This window comes from Boleophthalmus pectinirostris, unplaced genomic scaffold (genome assembly GCF_026225935.1).
Source record: "Boleophthalmus pectinirostris isolate CB_2022bp ecotype Guang Dong unplaced genomic scaffold, ASM2622593v1 HiC_scaffold_6, whole genome shotgun sequence".
Taxonomy (NCBI): domain Eukaryota; kingdom Metazoa; phylum Chordata; class Actinopteri; order Gobiiformes; family Gobiidae; genus Boleophthalmus; species Boleophthalmus pectinirostris.
In genome coordinates this window covers 40811808-40835133 of record NW_026571447.1, presented here as the reverse complement: position 1 = coordinate 40835133, position 23326 = coordinate 40811808, and the positions used below count along the sequence as shown (strand labels likewise).

Genomic DNA, 23326 nt, shown 5'->3' with positions numbered 1-23326 from the left:
ACCAGGTCTAAACCAGGTCAGGTCTTAAACCAGGACTAAACCAGTTTCAACCATCGCACAAACGTAGAGTTAAACCCAGAACGAACAAAACAACTGCAACAGCAACAGCAACTCTGTTCAGTTTAATATTAATCGACTCTTTTAACTTATAAAACATGGATTTAAGATCCCCAAGTCCGGACGTACACTGTGTGATTTTTGACCTTTTTTGAGACGATTTTTCACTCGTGCGTCTGTTTTTGGGATCAGAGTTTTCACATAATCGTGTGTCGTGCTTCGTGCAGTAAACATGGAGTAACGAGAACCGATTACCGTAGTTTTCGGACTATAAGTCGCACTTTTATTCATGGTTTGGATGTTTCCTGTGACTTATTCTCTGGTGTGATTTATATATTTAAATTTTCACACTGACAGTCGCGAGAGGCTCTAGTCTTGTGTGTCAGTGTCTAGTGCGACTGTTACTCCTGTACACGCTCCTGTGTCAGTCATAGCGCAGTAAAGTCACAGACCCTTTACTGAGCATGTCTCCTGCAGGAAAAAACACTGTCCTGCTGCGAGTCGTGAAATCTGCTGCTGAAAACGGAAATGGAGCAGCAGAAAGAAAGTTTAGAGTGAGAGAGAAACTTGTGACTTGTGGAGGATGAACCATGAAACTTTCCTGAAGTCACTGGGTGATGGACAAAGTCTGGACTTCAGTGACGCCGAAACCATCCTGTCGGGATTCAGAAAGACCCCGATAATTCTAACTGGAACTAGGGATGTAACAGTAACTGAAATATCGTCAAAAGTCTCACAATAACATCGTGGACTGTCACAATATCTCGAATCACAAGTTCCTTTGCTTAAATTCATAGTTTTATAGAACTGATAGATTATGAACATCAGGAACTACATTTCCCATGATTCATTTCACCACAGAAAACATGAAGAAACATGTTTTTTACTTGAATTCTTGGGATTATGACGGAAATAATTCACACCAAAATCTTGTCAAGGTGTTTTTAAAAGTAAAAAAGTGTCACATCTACAATTATATTAACCTCTCCAAAATACTGAAATAAATATCCAACCGTGAGATTTGGAAATTGTTACAGCCTGAACTGGAACTGAGTCTGAGTCTGACGACAGCGACACAGAAGAGTTTGCGTCGCTCTGTTTCCCTCCGGAGGTCGAGTTGTTCAGAAGTGACATGAGGATGAAGAACTGAAGTGATTTATTGATTTGGAGTGAGACGGAGAGTTTGGTTAAACTTGTTCTGTTCTGTTGTTTATAGTTTATCTGAAGAACTGTGAAATATGTGACGTTAACAGTCTGTTCTTCTCTCTTCTAGTGTTTTTACTACAACTTCACTTTACACAGGAAATGTCTGCTCCTGATCTCTGGTTTTATAAAATACATTTCCCCCAAAAAGTGACACTATATGTTTATTTTCTTCTTCATTATGCATTTTTTGGCTGGTGCGACTTATACTCCGGACTGACTTATAGTCCGAAAAATCACGGTATTACCTCACGACCAGTTCCCGATCAGCAATCGTAGGTTGCAAGAAAATCAAACCTGTTTGAATCCAGTGGCCAGTTTCTCTGCTGAAGTCGTTCGTTCAGTGTGAGAACATGAATCATGATCTGTGAACTTTTAAACTCTGTGATTTAGTCGAACAGTTTGAGCTGAGGCTGAATGAAACGATCGAAAACATTAAACAGTTTACGTCCGGCATTAGAGACAGAGTGAGGAGCTCGGTCACACAGGAGGAGCTCGGAGTAGAGCCGCTGCTCCTCCACGTCGAGGAGGCATGTCCCACCAGGAGGAGGCCCCGGGGACGACCCAGGACACACTGGAGGGACGATGTCTCTGGACTGGCCTGGGAATGACTCGAGGTTGCCCCGGAGGAGCTGGAGGAAGTGTCTGGGGTGAAGAAAGTCTGGGAGTCCCTGCTAAGATTGACGCCCCCGCGACCCGACCCCGGAAAAGCAGAAGAAAACTGACGGATGTAAAGTTTTGTAGTTTTTAGAGTAAAAATCAGGCAGAGCGGCTTTAAGACTGAGACCTGTAAACATGAAGAGTTTGGAGGAAATGTGAAAGTCGACTCTGTCCTTTAGTGCAGGAATGAACTATGAACTGTGTAACTTTTTGTTTGCAGGGTCCATCACCTGATTGTTTCTATGGAGACGTCATTACTCTGCCTGGAATGTTCCACAGTGTGACTTTAAACTTTAAAAAAAAATATTACAGGTGGTTTTATTCGCTCAAAAACACCTCGAAAAACAAACATTGTGAGTGTGAGTGGGGTCGCCTCTCCACAGATCTGACCTGGATCTTGGTCTGGCTTTGGTCTCCATGAAGATTGGAATGTTCCACAGTTTCTATCTTCTATCTGTTTTTTGAGGCGTTTTTGAGCTATAAAACCACCTGTAATATTGAAGTGGAGCTGTTTAAAGTCACACTGTGGAACATTCAAGACAAAGCAACAACATCTCCATGAAAAAAAAGCATTTGACGAAGCCTCCAAAAGTAAAGTTACACACTGGAGCTTTAAGTAGTGTCACAGAAGTGTTGATCCGCTCTGCGTGGGGGGTCTGGGCCAGTCCTGGGCGGGTCTCTGGAGCTCCTGCAGGGGTCTGAGGGGGTCCGGGGTCAGTTCACACGAGGAGTAGCCCCTGGACGACCACGGCTGGCTGTGGGGCTGGAGGTGGACGCCGCTCTGGGGCCCGGGGTGGCAGGGGGGGTACAGGGGGGCGGAGGTTCCCGGGGCGGAGCTGCCGGGCGCGTGGGTGTGGAGCCGCGCCATCTTACGGGCGTAATACCTCCGGGACGCCGCTCTCCACGAGGCCCTGCGCCGCCGCATGGCCTCCTCAGACTGATCCCTCCTGGGCACCGCCGACTTCCTGCTCGACCGAGACACAAGAGACAAGAGACACAAGAGACGAAGAAACAGATCAGAGGTGATTCTTAAAAAACTCATCGGAAAAGCATTAGTATTTCAAATTTTTACCCTCTCCAGGCAGACGTTGCAGATTTGCAACAGCTAAATTCCAATTACCTACTTACTCCAAATCCATATTTTATGAGCTTTTTTTACTCAGGAGCCTTTTCTCCCGTCCAGGCTGATAAACGTGGACGATGCAAACTGTGCAAGAACAACTACACACAAACGACCTGCAAGTGCAAAATACTTCTTTTGTTCACAAAGGATAAAAAAGTCAGGATTGTATATTACTACCCCATATTATAATTTTCCCCAAATATAAGATTTTTCCTGATACTAAAAATTAATTTGAGCCTGAGAGGGATAACATTTGTCTGCAGGGCTGGTGATCCCACGTACACTGCTGGTCAAAAGTTTTAGAACACCATAATTTTCCAGTTATTTATTTTAATTCAAGTCGTGCAAGTCCAAGAAGAAGAGCTTGAAATGGAACAAAGGTAAAAACTGAACAGACAAAGGTTTAAAAAAAAAAAGAAAAGAACAAAACACCAAGTTCTGCCAAAAACACCTCAGGACAAAAGAACAAGATGGTGAAGCTTGAAAACAAGTTCTGGTTTGGGATTTTGGAATGAACTGGACTGAAGAGTGAAGCAACCAACAAGAGGCACACATTTATGGAACTTCTGCGACAGACAGAAGAACTTTCTGAACAATATTTGGTTTCTGTTGTAAAAAGAACGAGCCACGAGTGAGTTCAGCTGTTACATCTGCTGGGTCCACCAAGACTCTTGAGTTCATCCCACCGGCGTCAATAAGACGAAAAATCTGTTTTTCTCAAATAACTTAAAAAATTATGTTTTTTAATATAATATTTTGTATTATTATTATTATTTTTTTATAATAATTGTTTATTCAAGGTCCTTGAAGTCCCAAAGAAATGACACTTTTGCCATATCTCAGAAACTAATGAAGATAGAGACAGAAAACTGGTACCAAATATATTCAACTTCCATTGATATTATTGGGCTAAATTTATTATTTTTTATGTTATTGAAGAAAAACTGATTTTTCAGATGAGATTTAAGGCCACAGGTGATAAACTTCAGAGGTTTGGTGGATCCAGGAAACATCAAGAAAATTTCATGAAATTTCTTATGGAACTTTACTTAAGAAATAAAGCTCCTTAGTGGAGACTTTCATGAATCAGAAGTTTAGAATGTTTTGGTCAACAGTAAAAACTGAAAAAGTGTGGTGTTCTAAAACTTTTGACCACTAGTTTGTGTTACACATGGATTAATTTGATGTGTTCATATTGTGTGACATTATAACAGTGTGAATCTGCTTTCAGAGCACAAACGCACGATGACAAAACTAAACTCAACAAAACACCAGATGTTGAGACAAACGACTGCACAGAAACTGTTTCCTTTTTTCCTCCTGCCGCTTCTCGAACTGTAAGTCATAAATTCTGATTCTCAAACTGTGGATTAAACTGTGGATTAAACTAGTGATGAGCCAAACGAGCCCGTGCGGAGCTGTGTCTGTGTGTTTCACTTAAAGAAAAGTCACGTGACGATGTATCTCCTGTATGATTTGGTGTCTCTGAGGCGACTCGTGTAGAGCAAAGAGAAACAGAACACAGGTCTGTTCTGTGTGGCTCAGTTTAATCAGTCCCAAGTGAAACTCACTACAGATTTACTGAAAAAAACTATAGTATTTTTACTATTATTTTACTATCATGTTCACAAGTATTCACCTCATCATGTGTCAGGCACTTGGCCGACGTAATACAACTTAATACAACTCAGTACAACAGGCTGTGATCTGCTTTAATGACACCACACGTCTCTGTCAGTTCTTTCATTTGTTGATATCAGAACATCACAAATAAGTGTCACGAGTCTGAATGATCGAGTTCTGCGCTTGTGTCAAAGCTTCTCCAGAGGAAACAGTTCAATTTTTACACCAGCAGATGGCGCTACAGAACGCACCAACACAGTATCAACACGGTGATGAAACGTGTCACACCTGGAGGCCTCATCCTCACGTCACTAGATTAAACCAACTACAATTCTCAAACTGGATTATACACTCATGAACTCTTATGAAAAAAAAACTGTTTCAGATGAACTCATTTCTCTCCAAAAAAAATTGAGTTATTTTTTTTCATTTATAATTTCATTTGTCAAATGTTAAAGGCTCTGTTCATTCTCTCACTTTAATAAACACGTGTAATAATTACAATCCTGTTGTCTGGTTTTCATTTACACCTCGGGCTCCTTCAAAGACCCACTCTTCTGTTGCCAATAAAACTCTGAGTCTTAAATCAGTGTTACTCTGAGTTTTTTGGACACTGGACAATTATGATTTTAACAGATTTGAATCAAAGTCAGAGCAGGAAAGCTCAAGTCATTCGTTCATTCGTTTTTCAAAATAGATTAAAAAAATTTTTGTTTTTTTCTTCATTATTTGTCTCCAAAACCAAAATGAAAATACACATATCATTTGTTTTTTCATTTTTTGATTTTGTGGTTAAATAAATAATGGAAAAAATAGATAATGGCCGTTTCCAGTTTTCGTGGCTTAAACTGCGACGCCAGAACTAAACCAGAACTAAACCAGAACTAAACCAGAACTAAACCACGACTAAAACAGGTCTAAACCAGGATTAAACCAGGACTAAACCGGTCTCGGTCCTGGTCTTGTCCCCGTCTCAGTCCTAGTCCCAGTTCCAGTCCTGCTCCTGACAATCAGTCCTGGTTTAGTCCTGGTTCAGTCCTGGTTCAGTCCTGGTTCAGTCCTGGTTCAGTCCTGGTTTAGTCCTGGTTTAGTCCTGGTTTAGTCCTGGTTTAGTCCTGGTTCAGTCTGTTGTCAATTTTTTCCATTTTTCATTTAAACACAAAATCGAAAACTAAAAAAAAAATTTATCATTATCTGTTTTTTTCATTTTGGCTTTGGAGACAAATAATGAAAAAAATATATATAAATTTTTTTGTTTTCTTATTTTTGGTTTTATTTTGAAAAACAAATGAACGAATGATGCACAAATTTAAACAGGGGAAGCTCTTTACATTTTCATTTTTATCATATCTTGTTATTTAAGACACTATTAACCACCTTAAATTACATTTGTACAGATATTTAACTGTAATCGCACAATAATCTGCTTCACAATAAGAAAATCAGGAGTGAACTTGTTTCATAATAATCTTCAATGTCATGATTTTGCAGTTTTTCTAAATCTTGATTATTAAAAACACAAATGAGTTGCCCAGGTCTACGTCCCTGGACTAAAACCACGTGTGTGCAGGACTCACCCCCTGAGGACGGCCACAGGATGAGGGACGGACATGGAGACGTCCTCAGGTCCAGCGGCCGAACTCTGCCACAGCTCGTGTCCCAGAATATCTACAGAAAAAAACAATAAAACCACACAAAACCAACTCATGTGAGTTTTAAGACATGTTCAAATACTGTTTCCTCCTCAAAAACAAACCTGTGGACTAAACCAGGTCTAAACCAGGACTAAACCAGGACTAAACCAGGACTAAACCAGGTCTAAACCAGGTCTAAAACCAGGTCTAAACCAGGACTAAACCAGGTCTAAACCAGGACTAAACCAGGACTAAACCAGGTCTAAACCAGGACTAAACCAGGTCTAAACCAGGACTAAACCAGGTCTAAAACCAGGACTAAACCAGGACTAAAACCAGGACTAAACTCTAAACCAGGTCTAAACCAGGACTAAACCAGGACTAAACCAGGATCTCTCTAAACCAGGACTAAACCAGGACTAAACCAGGACTAAACCAGGTCTAAACCAGGACTAAACCAGGACTAAACCAGGTCTAAAACCAGGTCTAAACCAGGTCTAAAACCAGGTCTAAACCAGGTCTAAAACCAGGTCTAAACCAGGACTCTAAACCAGGTCTAAACCAGGACTAAACCAGGTCTAAACCAGGTCTAAACCAGGACTAGACTCTTCTAAACCAGGTCTCTAAACCAGGTCTAAACTAGATCTGAAACTAGATCTGAAACCAGGTCTAAACCAGGACTAAACCAGGTCTAAACTAGATCTGAAACCAGGACTAGATCTGAAAACCAGGTCTAAACCAGGACTCTAAACCAGGACTAAACCAGGACTAAACCAGGTCTAAACCAGGACTAAAACTCTAAACCAGGACTAAACCAGGACTAAACCAGGACTAAACTAAACCAGGTCTAAAACAGGAAACCAGGTCTCTAAACCAGGACTAAAACCAGGACTAAACCAGGACTAAACTAGGACTAAACCAGGTCTAAAACAGGACTAAAACAGGACTAAACCAGGCTCCCCTCTGTAGGTCGGGCGTCTTACCCTGGACAGTGGGGGACACGTCCTCGCTCATGTCCCTCTGGAGAAAGACCGTGGTCCCGTCCTCCTGTTGGACAAACTCGTAGTCCGGACAGAAAGGCTCCTGCTTGATCTGCACGGGGCTGGAGAAGAGCGGCTCCTGCTTCACCGCTCTGCTCCCGCCGGGGCCCTGGGACTCCGCCCGTCCTTCAGGAGGAGGAGGACACGCCGGCTCCTGAGGGACGTCGCAGGAGCCGGGGGGCGCGTGGGGGACCGGACCTTCAGACGGGCACGCGGGGGATTCCGGGGGACAGGGGAGCGGCTGGGGGACGGGGACGTGGACGCTGTGGTCTTTGGGCGAGCAGGTCTGGTCCGGCTCCAGTCCTTCAGGAGGATCTTGAGAAGCTGCTCCCGTCATCAGAGCCACTGCGAAAGAGACGGAGACAGAGAGACAGAGAGACAGAGAGACAGAGAGACAGAGAGACGGAGACGTGAGACGGTGAGAGACAGAGACAGAGAGACAGTGAGACGGTGGGACTCGTTTCCTCATCATAAACTGACCTGGAGTTGTGTTTTGGTTCATTCACACATGTTTAAAGAGCCACCAAAGACCAAATGGAAAAGTGTGTGTGTGTGTGTGTGTGTGTGTGTGCTATGCATTTTTCACTTTTCTCTTTAAACACACTAAAAACACAAACCATGTTCTTTTCTCAAAACGCTCTGTTCCACTTTGTGACGTCATGTGGTGAAAGAGGATTGTGTTTTTAAACTCCACACACTTTCACTAGAATCATCTGGATCATTTCAGCGCTGGAATTTACAATTTCTACACAACTAAAAGTTAAAAAGATCCCAAAAGACCAGGTCTAAACTAAACTAAACCAGACTAAACTTGACTAAACAAAACAAGGTCTAAACCAGGACGACATCAAGTCTAAACCAGGAATAAATCAGGACCAAACTAAGATTAAACCAGGATTATTAATTATTAATTGATTGCATTTATACGGCGCCTTTCAAGATCCCCAAAGAGCTCTTTACAGTTCATTATTCAGTCACTCCACACTCAGTGGTGTAAACTACTACTGTAGCCACAGCTGCCCTGGGGCAGACTGAGGGAAGCGAGGCTGCCAATCTGCGCCATCGGCCCCTCCGACCACCACCACCATCACTCACACACACATCACTTTCATACTAGGCAAATGTGGGTGAAGTGTCTTGCCTAAGGACACAACAGCAGTTTTTTTTTTTGCCAAGTCCTACCCAGAACCAACCTGCTGGTCTGGCCTCAGGATTAAACTAAGATTAAACTAGGACTAAAACAGGACTTTCACAAATTTTGACTAATCTGATCCCTGAGAAAAGTAAAACAGGAACATAAATTGTCATTTCTTTGGCCAAAATACAGAAAATCTTGATGACCACAGAGTAAAAAGTGAGTCTCAGTTTTGGGTTTAGTCTGGTTCTGTTCGTGTCTGGTTCTGTTCGTGTCTGGTCCTGTCGGTGTGGGCCCGGGTTGGAGCAGTCTGGGTCCGGGTTCAGACTCACGGGAGACTCGGACTTCACACTCCCGCTGCTCGGCGCTGTCCTCCGGGTCTCCTCCTGTTCCTCCTCCCGCTCCTCCCGCTCCTGCGCTCTGCTCCGGGGCGCGGCTCGGGGACCACCACCGCCGCAGCATCCTCAGCTCCCCCTCGGCCTCCCGGACCCGCTCCTCCAGCCTCCGGATCTCCTGCTCTTTGTCCGCCACCAGCCGCTGCAGCTCGTGCGTGCGCGCGCTGTTCACGGCGCACAGCACGTTCATCACGGACTCGATGGCGAGACGCACGGCCTTCTCCACCACCGCCGCCTCCTCCGCGCGGAACTGCATCCTCCACCACAGAGCGGGCACAGAGCGGACACACCGGGGACACGAGAGCCGCAGAGCCCGCTCCAGATCACCGGAAAGTCCACAGCACCGGAGAGAGGCCGATCACGTGACGAACGGGACCGTCACATGATCCTCGTGCTCCTCATGATTCTTCTTCTTGTGGAGTTTTACGGCAGCTCGCGTCCAACCTGCTGCGTCCACCGCCACCTACTGGGTTTATAATTGTCAGTGCGCGTTACACACGGTGATAAGTGTGAAGTGATCGTGTGCCTTTTCTTTACATACATTTACATAAAAGTATACATACATTACATACATACAGAATACATACAACAACATAAGACAAAACAACAAAGGCATACATAAAGTGACAGCATGGGATACATGTACATGCATACATGCATCGATACAAAGTCACAGTACATACACAATACATACATGGACAGGAGTTACATAAGTTTTGGAGTCATTCATGTCAGACTCACACTTCCTTCTATCTGTCTGCAGGGAGGAGCTAACTGCACTGAAACTACTCAGAAACTAACACACAAACTTGTTTACAAGTTTACAGCACTTGTTGCTGCTGATATTGATACCATTAATAAGTAGCTGAAGTGTGAATTAAAGCCATGCACATACATGCATCATGAATTTTGGACTTCCAGTCATTGTGCAAAAAGTGATCATCAAACCTCCATGTTTGTTTTCCCAGTGGGACGTGTCTATTGTCAAAGTCGATCTTTTTAAGTCTTTTGAACCATATCACTTTTGTTTCTGGTTCTGATATTGTCATATTTTAGTTTTGGGACTCGGACATCGTAATCGTGTGGTTGTTGGATCCAAACAGCGGGAAACGACTCGAGAAACAGGCTTTGGAAGTTTGTGAACTCCATAAATGCAAAAGTGAATCAGATGTGTGTGACTCAAACCTCCGTTCAAACTGTTTCTCTTCCCAACGGAATTGAAAAATAGTGAAAGGTGAAGGTGATGGGCAGGATTGATCCACAGGAAGAACCAAAAAGGAAACATTTGTCTGACTAAGAAATCATCCCGAGTTTACAGAGAACATTTTGTATGTGGAGCCACGACAAAACAAAATCCTGATCCTTCGTTCAACCTTGGTTATTTAAAAAGTCAACGCCAAAGTGAAAGTCTCCAACTGTTCACCAAGAAACACCTTCCACTGCAAAGACCAAGACGTGATGTTTCTGTAAAACCACAAGAACAAGAAAGTGCAGCTCAGTCTGTTTGTCTTCTGCTCCTCTACATTAACAAACGGGATTTTGATTTGAATTTGCTTTTATTAGGTCTTTTTAAAGCTGTTTATTGTCCCCAGAAGCTCTGAATAACCAAATGTTTTCTGTGAATGACTGACACTGTTCTTATAATTTAAAAGCATTATTTAGGACTTTATTTAATGACAAAACATATACACAAAACATTTGAATAAATCTTGACACTAAAAAGCATTTTTGTCAGAACAATGTTTCTTACACCAAAATGACTAACTAACTCTTGATGACGACAGTAAAGACCAGGTACTTGGTGAAGTGCTCCCTGAACACCTTGTCCCTGAGTCCGTACAGGATGGGGCTGATGAGACGCGGCAGGATCATGACGATGACAAACATCACAAAGGCAATGTGACGAATGTACTGAAGGAACCAGATCATCAGAACTCTGAGCAGGAAGTGGTCGACGTACGACAACATGCAGAGGAGCAGCTGGAAGCCATGGAGCAGGATGGTGTTCCGCGCTTTTCTGGAATCTTGTGCAGACGACTTCGCCGCTCGAGCCGCAAAGAAAATGTGGCAGTACGTGTAGATGAGGATGAACCAGACTCCGGACAGGTACAAGGTGTACTGGACGTCCCTCTTCATCATGATGACCGGGTGATCGAAGACATTGGTTCTCTCGCAGCGCATTGTCGTCAAAAAGAACTCCGGAGGCTTGGTGACCGCGAGGATGCAGAGGTCCGGCAGGATGATGAGGGCGGTCAGGGCCCAGATGCCGGCGATGAGGCCGTAGGTGCGCTGGATGGTGCAGAGCTGGGGGTGGTGCAGGGGGAAGCAGACGGCGATGTAACATTCGAGCGCCATGACGGCCAGGTTGAGCGGCGTGTTGTGTGTGGTCAGGACGCTCACGCACAGCAGGATCAGACACACGGGGCAGATCACCGGATGAGACGTGTTACTCAACACAAACAGAGCGATGCTTAAAGACAACAGGAGCATGTCGTTCAGAACCAGGTGAGCGAACAGAATGTAACGAGGGTTTGTGTAGAATATCTGAAAATAAACAAGATACGAGTTTAAAAGACTGAAGTGATGAAAGATGCACAAAGTTTGTTCACTTGACACTTCAGGTCTCGGTCATTGTTTTCATTTAAAAGGATCAAATGTATCTAAAACAGGAGTCACCAAACTTTTTTCTCTGGGGGCCACAGTTTTGCTCCTGACTGTGATGGGGGTCGGGGTTGTATAACAGAATTGTTTGATCCTGACGACACAGATTAGATTCTTTGAAAACCTTCACACTTTCTTTACATATCAGACAAACTGCACGATCCTCACACTGAACAAAAAAATAATCGGTCGTCCACTGTTCTTTGAAAACTTAACACTCTTTGTCAACTTTCTGAACTCTGGCCATTTTGTTGTCCTTAACTGTACTACAGAACTCTGCACGTGTCACTGTCACTGTTTGATCTTGAGTTCGTCAGGAGAAAATAATTCTGCGGCAAATGTAAATTAAATTGTATTATTTAAATATAAATACTTCATATAAATATAATTTTTTAATTGAAAAAAATACAAGATGCAGACGAGTTATTTGCCAAAAAATACATTACAAAAAAAAGGTCATGACACTTTTGAGGACTGGCTCATGGGGTTGTTCAGGTGGCGGGGCAGAGGGGCTGGGGGCCGTGAAAGGATTGTGGAGGGCCGGAGTCAGCCCGCGGGCCTTAGTTTGATGACCCCAGATCTAAAATATGTTGAAGCAGGTCAAATGGAACAAAAAAACATTTCTGCAACAAAACTAAAGCTTTACAAAGTCAAAACTAGGGCTGGGACTATTGATATATCACAAATGTTCTGCAAATATCAAAACTAGATCAGTGTTAAAATGTTAAACATATTTAGGTCATTTCTTCAGTGTTTTGTGTCTGAACACAGCAGCAGGTGCATCCTGGACAGATCTCTCAGTCTGACTGTTTGTCCTTTAAAAAACATTTGAAACCCTCTTTTATTCATATTTACATGAAATGAAATGTATTTAAATTTACTCATAAGGATCAGACTGACATCGAGTATCTGAATCTGTACAGAAAAATTATAGGTATTCTCCAAAAGTACTTCATATCAGTGCCAAATACTGTGATATGGCTCATCCCTGGTCAGATCAACTCAGTGTAACATAAAATAAGATAAAATAAGATAAGATTAGATAAGATAAGATTGGTGACAGTTAATAAACACACCACAAGTCAGAGCCTCTTCCATCCTTTTTTCTATTCAACAAGAATTCAAGCCCTCTGCTCTGATGAGCACCTGTATGTGTAAGATTTGATCCAGTGCAGCTCCAATATCGTTATAAGATAAGTTTAATCTTCCCCGTCATACTACAAAAACATGTAAACAGATCCACATCAGCCTGAAGAGGCAAGGATGCAGCTGTTTTATTTATTCATGTTTTGAAAATGATACAAACCTTCACTGAAATAGTATCAATTAGATTTTAAATGCAAGTTAATTGACCAAAGAGGTAAAACATCTGGAGGTTCACCTGAATGTCAGACAATGTAAACAATAAAGAGTCTGAACTGAGTCATTTCAGCTACGTTTGTACCAGCGCAGAGTCATACACAGTTAAAACAGTTAAAACAGTTTATTGTACCTGGTGTTTTCTGTACGTGTGTAACAAAATCCCATTGATGTAGTTGAAGGACAGTCCCAAAGACACCAGGAGGACATTTTTGGCCACAGAAGACTCAAAAGTGTCTTTATCAATGACCAGCCTGGACTCGTTCACAGGGACCTGTCAGAATAAAAGACAGAACACATAGACATGCAATATAATAAACATTTAAACACATAAAACAGGCAGAATGTGAAGCCAAAAACTGCAATAAAACTACAACACTGTTACTTCAAAAATATCTCAGTGAAGCAGAAGTACAAAGTTTGAAGAAAGTAATGTTAAATAACGTTTGAATATATTTGAGAGAGATTTATTTTTTATGTATATCCACTGGTACAGCGACGACTCTAGTAGACAACATCATACAAATTGTAGTAAACAAGAAAAAAACACACTTTCCAACCAGCATTAAAATCATCAGAGGTAAATGTCTGTATGAGGAATCAAATAGAAACAAGTAATATTCTGTCATAAAACTACTCAAAGCTTTCAGATCCATTCAAAAATGCACACAGCAGAGTAAATATGAAAAATACAGTGTGTACAGAGTTGAGGGGAGCGGGGTTTGTGGGTTTGTGGGTTTGTGGGTTTGTGGGTTTGTGTTGTTGGTGTCACAGTGTGTCTGGAGCGTCTCACCCTGGGCAGGTCAGACTGGTTGGACAGGTTCTCTGTGGACTGCATTGGGACATTCTGAGGAGGCCCCCAAACACCGAGGCTTAAATCAGAGACAGAACGAGAGAGAGGAAGAGGGAGGGAAGGGGAGAGACAAAGTGAGAGGAGAGAGAGAGGAGCAATGATGCAACAGGGCCATGGAGTAATGTCATTGTTATTTGTCGAAATGTCAATAGATTTGCACATTTACAACACAAACAATGTGTGTTTTTATTCAAAAATACCACCGTGACATGAAATTACGTCATTTTCTTTCTTCATTCTTTCAAAATGTCCAGCCCCTGCCTTCAGTAGTTTAGTGCAGGTGCCGTCCAGGTGCCACAGCGGTGGAAATTGAGATTCTATGCCGGTGAAAGTGAGGACTGGGAGACGCCCTCGAGGAACGACCCTGAAGAACAGCGGTGCAGCTGAATGCTCTACGTCAGTACTTCAGCAAGAATACACATGGTGCATAATGTGGTTAATGAGAACTACAGTACTGGTTCAGTGCAATGGTCCGGAGAGTCTGATCTGTCAAATGATACTTTTGATGATTTAATTAATAAGTTAAACTAACCTGTCGTCACCAGAGAGAATCGGCCAACCACACATTTCCTTCCTTTGTTGTTTGGTCTCCCAGACTCTAGTGGTGCTGGAGATGCTGATGCTGAAAGTCCATTGTGCCCCAAGAAGATGGAGTTTTCTTAAAGCCTGTTTCCACACGACCTGCAGAATGGATGATCTCACTAAGTGTCAGATTGTTAACCCAACTCACATTAGATCAGTGTGATTCATCGAAGCGTCACAACAAGTAAAAAATGTAAATTTTGTGACCTCCTGTTTACAAATGCACAAAGCACTTATCTGCACATTTTCACAAACAAAATAATACATACTAATGTACGCAGAGAAGGGTTCAACGGTGGTTGGTCATTTGGACAAAGTTTTTGTAATCAAGACTCTCAGCCGACCCTCTGTAGGACTGAAGGGTCATGACCTGAGTGTGGAGCTCCACCTTCTTCAGTTTGTGGAGGAGGTGGAGATGTTCTTCTGTATCACAGCTGTCGTTGTCTTTGAGAGTCTGTTTGTTCCACAGATGTTTTCCCGGGAACCTGGTGCTCTGGACCCTCCCCACTTCAGCATTGGTTACTGTTAGTGGGAGATGTTGATGTCTTCTAAAGTCTATAATCATCTCCTTTATTCTGCTGGTGCTCATGATCATGACGGCCTTAGAGCTCAGGGCTTCAGGACAATAGTCATTCAATAAAAATGGATTGGATTTATTGGGTATTGGGACAGTGGAGATTTTAAAACAGATGTGTTTGTCTGACCTGTTAAAGATCTGTGCACATGTCTATGAGCTGCTCTGCACAGCCTTTAAACACACAACCTGGAATGTTGTGATAGATTTTAGCAAATACCTTTCACACACACGTCTGTTGTCAGCTGCAGTGTCTGGCTGGTGTTGCTTCACTGCATTCACTACATTGTTTGCTCTATATACAGTTCACTTGGCCACTTGGCTAAACTTCAGCAGAATGGAGAAAATGTCATATGTTTGGTTCACATTTTCCTGGTGGAAGACCCAGAGGCCCCCCTGATTTTTGTCCCAACCTTGTATGAGCATGGCCCCCACCTCGCTGGACAATACTGTGAGATGTTGAGTAAATATAGAGAATAACATGGTGCTTTGGTACACGCCTGTAACTGTCTAAAGGCTCATTTATTCTTCATTTGCGTACGTAAACAGATCTGGAATAACTGTCACTTCCAAATGTTTCTAAATTTTTGTCGTCTCTTAAACAACCACTAGAGGGTCAGCTACAGAACTGAAATAGAGCAACAAATAAGTTTAGGCAATAAGTTTAGGTTCCATCAATCAAACTGTGTTCATCACTGTTTCCAGGAGTTGCGACACGTAAAGCTTCACTTTACTGAGATTCCACCTGTTCTAAGAAGAACCTAAAGACATAAAGAACAATGCAAAGGAATGGATAGAGGCCTCCATGTTCACCTGCATGTGTGTGGACAATAAATGACCCTTAAATGTGTCAGTGGCAATTATATCAATGTACACCTTTAGGTTTTAAAATCTTTATTTATTCTGTTCTGTTTTCTTGTTTACTTTGTTAAATATTCTAATTTTATACATACTTGAATCATTAGATACTAAACTAGATACTAAACTAAATAACATCTGAGTCAGAATGATGCAGCCTTCAGTCCAGATGAAGATTCTCCGTCTCTAACTCTTGATGACGACAGTAAAGACCAGGTACTTGGTGAAGTGCTCCCTGAACACCTTGTCCCTGAGCCCGTACAGGATGGGGCTGATGAGACGCGGCAGGATCATGACGACGACAAAAACCACAAACGCAATGTGACGAATGTACTGAAGGAACCAGATCATCAGAAACCGCAACAGGAAGTGGTCGACGTACGACAGCACACAGAGGAGCAGCTGGAAGCCATGGAGCAGGATGGTGTTCCGCGCTTTTCTGGAATCTTGTGCAGACGACTTCGCCGCTCGAGCCGCGAAGAAAATGTGGCAGTACGTGTAGATGAGGATGAACCAGACTCCGGACAGGTACACGATGTACTGGACGTCCCTCTTCATCATGATGACCGGGTGGTCGAAGAGACTGGCTCTCTCACAGTAAACTGTAGACACAAAGAACTCTGGAGTTTGGTGACCACCAGGATGAAGATGTCGGGCAGGATGATGAGGGTGGTCAGGGCCCAGATGCCGGCGATGAGGCCGTAGGTGCGCTGGATGGTGCAGAGCTGGGGGTGGTGCAGGGGGAAGCAGACGGCGATGTAACATTCGACCGCCATGACGGCCAGGTTGAGCGGCGTGTTGTGTGTGGTCAGGACACTGAGACACAGAAGGATCATGCACACGGGGCAGATCACAGATTGGGCCGTGTTACTCAGCACAAACAGGGAGATGGTCAAGGAGAGCTGCAGCATGTCGTTCACCACCAGGTGGGCGAACAGAATGTAGCGCGGGTTTGTGTAGAATATCTGAAAGTAAAGACATAAGACTTAAAAAGTTTTCATTTGAACAATCTGTAGTGGACAGCTTTTTTGAACAGCTTAAATACAGCTGTGTGCTCACCGCTGGTGCTTTGAATATTTCTATGTTCCCACAGCTCTGTGTCCAGTGACAGAGCTGCCAAAGTAAACACACAACCACTGACCAATACCTGTCTGTTGATTCAATCTACTCCACTGTTCATCAACCATCGCAGAAGCTTTGGCTCGACACTGGGCTGTTGTTAAACCTCATATCAATGCTTTTGTAGCCCAACAGTCAGGTCTCATTAACGAGTTCTCTATGTCAAAACATGTCCTCCCACTGATGTCTGCACTTGGTTTAGGGAGGAAGAGAATCATGAGAATCATCATCTCAGAATCTTGCACCAGCCTGTCACATCAGAGAGACCAGACACAAGTCCAGGAGTCGTCCAGCTCCACCAGCCTCATCGATCAACACTTTACTATGTGTCTGACGATCACTGTCAGCATCAAATCTGTGTGTCCAGGCTGGAGAGGAACTTACAGAATAAAAGCAGCAAATCTCTCAGCCACTGTGGGTCAGGACTTGTTACAAAGACTAGATTTTAGTTTTTTAGTTGCAAATACTGTAGACACGTTAGCTTTTCACTGTCTTTTGTACAACACTTTTCGGGAACATTGAGCAAAATAAATCACAGTCCATTTTACTGCACTGTCATTATTATGTTGAGGTCAGGACCAGGGTGAGGACTGGGGTTATGGATTTACTTTCAAAAATACTTTTGAATGTGAGAAAACAGAGCAGTGGGAACATACATATGCTCCCTGCTCATGTGTGGTTGTGGGTTTGATTCTTTGTCCAGTGTCTTGTTTTCTGTCCTGTTTTCAACCTGTAAATGTCCTGTCCAAAGGCCAACATGAAGCAAAAAATATTATTTTATATTTATATTTCTTAAATCCTATTTTACAGTTATATATTTGATCCAATAAACTATTTGGATGTAAACACTTCTGAAACTGTTTATACTACATGCTCTTCATAAAATATTTTATGCTGATGATTTAAAATGAAAATAAAGCAACATCAAAAAATATATCATTGTCATTTTATAAAAATGATACAAACCTCTGAAATGTTATAAACTATATTTTAACCGACTGAAAGAGAAAAGCACCTGAATATCAGCCCATGTAAACATCAGTGCAGAGTCATAAACAGTTAAAACAGTTTGTTGTACCTGGTGTTTTCTGTAGGTGTGGATCAGAGTCCCATTGATGTAGTTGATGGTCAGTCCCAAAGACACCAGGAGGACATTTTTGGCCACAGAAGACACAAAAGTGTCTTTGTAAATGACCAACCTGGATTCATTCACAGGGACCTGTCGGAATAAAAGACAGAACACACATAAACGCAATATAAAAGACTTTTAAATACATTAAACAGGAAGAATGTGAAGCCAAGAACTGCAATAAATATAAAGTACTGTTATTAAAATGATATTTCAGTCAAGTAGAAGTACAGTTTCTCTGTATCTCTGATAGACAAACATCATGCAGATTGTTTAAATATACAAGTTCAAGTACAAATAATCTGCTGAAAACTACTCAAACTATTCAAATCCTTTCAAAAATACACACAGCAGAGTAAACGTGACAAAAACAGTGTTGGTGAGATGTGGGTTTGTGTTGTTGGTGTCACAGTGTGTCTGGAGCGTCTCACCCTGGGCAGGTCAGACTGGTTGGACAGGTTCTCTGTGGACTGCATTGGGACATTCTGAGGAGGCCCCCAAACACCGAGGCTTAAATCAGAGACAGAACGAGAGAGAGAAGAGAGAGACGAGCAATGATGCAACAGATCTGTGGAGTAATGTCACCTTCAATAACTTTTCACACACACAAATTATTGGAACTTTATTTCATGAGTTTTCACATGAACACGAGGTTTTGGTGTGAGCAGATTCAGACGAGTGACCTCAACACAACAGCAGCTCTGACTGAGTCTGAGTGAAGAAGATCTGCTCTTCTGTATCTGAACTGTGGAAATCATGAATCACTTGAGACATGGTCAAACCTGAGCAATGATCCACACGTTTCCTTCGTTTGTACAGTAGAATCTCGACAGATAAAAACTATTTGCAAATGTCACCAGAGCAGCACAGGAGGTGGACATGAATATTGTTTGTAAAGCTCCAAACTGATAAGAAAAGTGATCAATAAATGTCACATTTTGATGATGCGCCACACAAAATAATCACCTTTTTTCATTTAAAGTGATGTTTATTCCACTCATTATTCTCAACAACACGGGCATTTGAAACTGTCCGCACTTGTGCATGAGCTCGTCGACTTTCACACTGACTCTGGACACAAGTAACATCCCTCAGGACAAAAGTGCGTCCTGCAGCATCACAGCAGCCTCCAGGGGGAGCCAGATGAACTCTGAAGACACAACAGAGGAAAGTCTCTCTCTCACTCGCTCAGTTTTCTCAGTTGGCGATAAAACCATCAGAGTATTTCCTCTGGAAGGTCTTCTGCCGCATTTGGTGTGGTTCATAGCGACTCCTTAACCAGCTTATTGCAACGTCTCCTTTTTATGTTAAATTTTGTATTTAATATGTGATTATAAATGTTGGAGTGGAGTTGCTGTGGGTGGATAAAATATTAAAATATACTTCCATAACTTCAGGCTTTCTGGACCCTGTGTTGTGTCTGACCCAGATCAGGTCTGACCTCCCCTTTTGTTCCACTGAAATGAGGAAGGACAGAGAGATGGACGATACTGTGTGAGATGTTTGTAAATGTAGAGAATGAAGTAGTGGTTGAACTATGAGATGTTTTTGTTTGTACGTGTCTGCAACTGTCTAAATGTGTTTCGGTGATAAATATGTCCATTTACACCACATTTTTTTGTCATTTTTATTTTCTTCTTTTATTCCATAAATACTTGAGTTATAAAAAACACATTTGACTAGTTTTTTTTACAAACAGTAACAGAATTTGAGTCAGAACAATGCAGCTTTTAGTCCAGATGACGATTCTCCGTCTCTAACTCTTGATGACGACAGTAAAGACCAGGTACTTGGTGAAGTGCTCCCTGAACACCTTGTCCCTGAGCCCGTACAGGATGGGGCTGATGAGACGCGGCAGAACCATGACGATCACATAAATGACAAACGCAATGTGAACGATGTACTGAAGGAACCAGATCATCAGAACTCTCACCAGTAAGTGATCCACGTAAGACAACATGCAGAGGAGCAGCTGGAAGCCATGGAGCAGGATGGTGTTCCGCGCTTTTCTGGAATCTTGTGCAGACGACTTCACTGCACGAGCCGCGAAGAAAATGTGGCAGTACGTGTAGATGAGGATGAACCAGACTCCGGACAGGTACACGATGTACTGGACGTCCCTCTTCATCATGATGACCGGGTGTCCGAAAACATTGGCTCTCTCACAGTAAACTGTAGACACAAAGAACTCTGGAGGTTTGGTGACCACCAGGATGAAGATGTCGGGCAGAATGATGAGGGTGGTCAGGGCCCAGATGCCGGCGATGAGGCCGTAGGTGCGCTGGATGGTGCAGAGCTGGGGGTGGTGCAGGGGGAAGCAGACGGCGATGTAACATTCGACCGCCATGACGGCCAGGTTGAGCGGGATGTTGTGTGTGGTCAGGACACTGAGACACAAGAGGATCAGACACACGGGGCAGGGCATCTGACGAGACGTGTAGCTCAGCACAAACAGGGAGATGGTCAAGGAGAGCTGGAACATGTCGTTCACCACCAGGTGGGCGAACAGAATGTAGCGCGGGTTTGTGTAGAATATCTGAAAGTAAAGACATAAGACTTAAAAAGATTTCATTTGAACAGTTTGTTCTCGCCGCTGGTGCTGTGGATATTTCTATGTTCCCACAGCTCTGTGTCCAGTGACCAAGCAGCCAACGTAAGCACACACCCACTGACCAATTACCTGTCTGCTGATTCAATCTGATCCATTTTCTGCCAGAATCACCGTTCATCAACCATCACAGAAGCTTTGGCTCGACACTAGGCTGTTGTTAAACCTCATATTCATACTTTTGTACACCAACAATCATTGAGCGAGTATCCATCTTTCATTTACTTTTCTCCCACTGATATCTGCACTTGGTTTAGGGAGGAAGGACCTGAGAATCATCATCTCAGCTTCATGCACCAGCCTGTAACCTCATCAGAGAGACCAGACACCAGGTCCTCCAGCTCCACCTGCCCCGTCCACAAACACTTTACTATCTGTGTGTCCAGGCTGGAGAGGGAGAGCAAATCTCTCTGTGAGCCAGGACTTGTTACAAAGAAGATTAGAGTTTATAACTTATGAAGCTATGAATTTTTCTGCTGTTTTCAGTGTCTTTTGTGTAACACTTTTTGTTGAGCACAACACATTTTACTGCACTGTCATTATTATGTTGAGGTCAGGACCAGGGTGGGGACTGGGGTTATGGATTTACTTTCAAAAATACTTTTGAATGTGAGAAAACAGAGCAGTGGGAACATACATATGCTCCCTGCACATGTGTGGTTGTGGGTTTGATTCTTTGTCCAGTGTCTTGTTTTCTGTCCTGTTTTCAACCTGTAAATGTCCTGTCCAATAAAGGCCAGAAAAACAAACAGAAAGAACTTTTCATGTCAAGTCAAAGGCAGCAAAAAATATCAATCTGAAGCAGAAAATATTATTTTATAATAATATTTTATATTTGTACAGTCCCTCAGTTGTTCAGGTAGAATCCACTGCAAAAGGAGAAACTCAGTTTGTCAACTGGACAAAGGTTTATTTTGGTTGAACACGTCTGTTGGTCCAGAACTGAAGAAGCAGTTTGGATGAGCTGTGGAACGTATTCAACCAAAATAAACTTCTGTCCAGTTGACAAACTGAATTCTTCTTTTTGCCATCCTATTTTACAATTATATATTTGATCCAATAAACTATTTGGATGTAAACACTTCTGAAACTGTTTAAACTACATGCCCTTGATCAAATACTTCATGCTGATGATTTAAAATGAAAATAAAGCAACACAAAAAATATATCATTGACATTTTATAAAAATGATACAAACCTTCTCTGAAATATTATAAACTATATTTTAACAGATCGTTTAAATGCAAGTTAATAAACCAAAGAGAGAAAAGCACCTGAATATCAGCCCATGTAAACATCAGTGCAGAGTCATAAACAGTTAAAACAGTTTGTTGTACCTGGTGTTTTCTGTAGGTGTGGATCAGAGTCCCATTGATGAAGTTGATGGTCAGTCCCAAAGACACCAGGAGGACATTTTTGGCCACAGAAGACACAAACGTGTCTCTGTAAATGACCACAGTGGATTCATTCACAGAGACCTGAATAAAAGACAGAACACAAAGACACACAATATAACAGACTTTTAAATACATTAAACAGGAAGAATGTGAAGCCAAGAACTGCAATAAATATAAAGTACTGTTATTAAAATGATATTTCAGTCAAGTAGAAGTACAGTTTCTCTGTATCTCTGATAGACAAACATCATGCACATTGTTTAAATATACAAGTTCAAGTACAAATAATCTGCTGAAAACTACTCAAACTATTCAAATCCTTTCAAAAATACACACAGCAGAGTAAACGTGACAAAAACAGTGTTGGTGAGATGTGGGTTTGTGTTGTTGGTGTCACAGTGTGTCTGGAGCGTCTCACCCTGGGCAGGTCAGACTGGTTGGACAGGTTCTCTGTGGACTGCATTGGGACATTCTGAGGAGGCCCCCAAACACCGAGGCTTAAATCAGAGACAGAACGAGAGAGAGAAGAGAGAGACGAGCAATGATGCAACAGATCTGTGGAGTAATGTCACCTTCAATAACTTTTCACACACACAAATTACTGGAACTTTATTTCATGAGTTTTCACATGAACACGAGGTTTTGGTGTGAGCAGATTCAGACGAGTGACCTCAACACAACAGCAGCTCTGAGAGACTCTGACTGAGCCCTTCTCCACAACACACACGAGTGTTATTTTCTGCACTATTTGAGATGTAGCACCTGTTCTAACTTTCTTTTATTTCAGTTCATTTTAACTATTATTATTTTAACTCCCTCTAGGAGAAAAAATCCAAGTAATACAGACCAATAGTCCTGTTCAGTCAAATCTCATAAAACTGGAATCACATGATTCAAAAGTTTAACTTCATCCAGGAGTGGTTCAGTGTAAAGACAGTTTCAGCCCTGTTCATCTGCACATCAAGACGTTTCAGCTCCAAGTGCAGGTCCAAAGAGAAAAGTTTTAGAGTGAAACTGTCCTGTCCTTGTTTATGGCTGACTTCATTATGGGGAGTTTTGCCATTTTTACTCAGAGCAGGATCAGTTCTAGTTCCTCAGCTCAGAACTTTAATTCAGATTTTCCTGGGGAAATACGCCCAGATTCATGACCCCTCCCCTGTATGAGCTCTGGGCCTGTCCAGCCGCCGATTCTGTTCAACTGAAATGAGGAAGGAGAGAATGAAGGACGGTGTTGAGCGCGTTACTTTGAAAAAGTAATTAGTTATAGTTACTATTAGTTACTTCCCAAAAAGTACTCGGGAAAGTAACTATTGCGT

The 23326-nt window shown here is 42.5% G+C and overlaps 3 protein-coding genes and 1 pseudogene across 3 annotated transcripts; all 4 read right to left on the bottom strand.

The window, feature by feature from the left end:
• Window positions 1-171: 171 nt before the first annotated feature.
• On the bottom strand, window positions 172-9285 carry LOC110171058 (splicing factor, arginine/serine-rich 19-like). The gene is made up of 4 exons (XM_055164077.1): window positions 8808-9285; window positions 7284-7685; window positions 6244-6334; window positions 172-2885 (listed from the first exon to the last, which is right to left on the bottom strand). The coding sequence occupies exons 1-4, from the start codon at window positions 9124-9126 to the stop codon at window positions 2543-2545; spliced, it is 1155 nt and encodes a 384-aa protein (XP_055020052.1). The 5' UTR covers window positions 9127-9285; the 3' UTR covers window positions 172-2542.
• A 1349-nt stretch (window positions 9286-10634) lies between these two features.
• LOC110171059 (odorant receptor 131-2-like) lies at window positions 10635-13728 on the bottom strand. The gene is made up of 3 exons (XM_020936742.2): window positions 13684-13728; window positions 13024-13164; window positions 10635-11414 (listed from the first exon to the last, which is right to left on the bottom strand). Exons 1-3 carry the CDS (start codon window positions 13726-13728, stop codon window positions 10635-10637), a joined length of 966 nt encoding a protein of 321 aa, XP_020792401.2.
• Window positions 13729-15943: 2215 nt separating this feature from the next.
• On the bottom strand, window positions 15944-18481 carry LOC110171060 (odorant receptor 131-2-like; annotated as a pseudogene).
• Window positions 18482-19761: 1280 nt separating this feature from the next.
• LOC110171061 (odorant receptor 131-2-like) lies at window positions 19762-22473 on the bottom strand. The gene is made up of 3 exons (XM_020936745.2): window positions 22429-22473; window positions 21951-22091; window positions 19762-20541 (listed from the first exon to the last, which is right to left on the bottom strand). Exons 1-3 carry the CDS (start codon window positions 22471-22473, stop codon window positions 19762-19764), a joined length of 966 nt encoding a protein of 321 aa, XP_020792404.2.
• Between the last annotated feature and the right edge of the window lie 853 nt (window positions 22474-23326).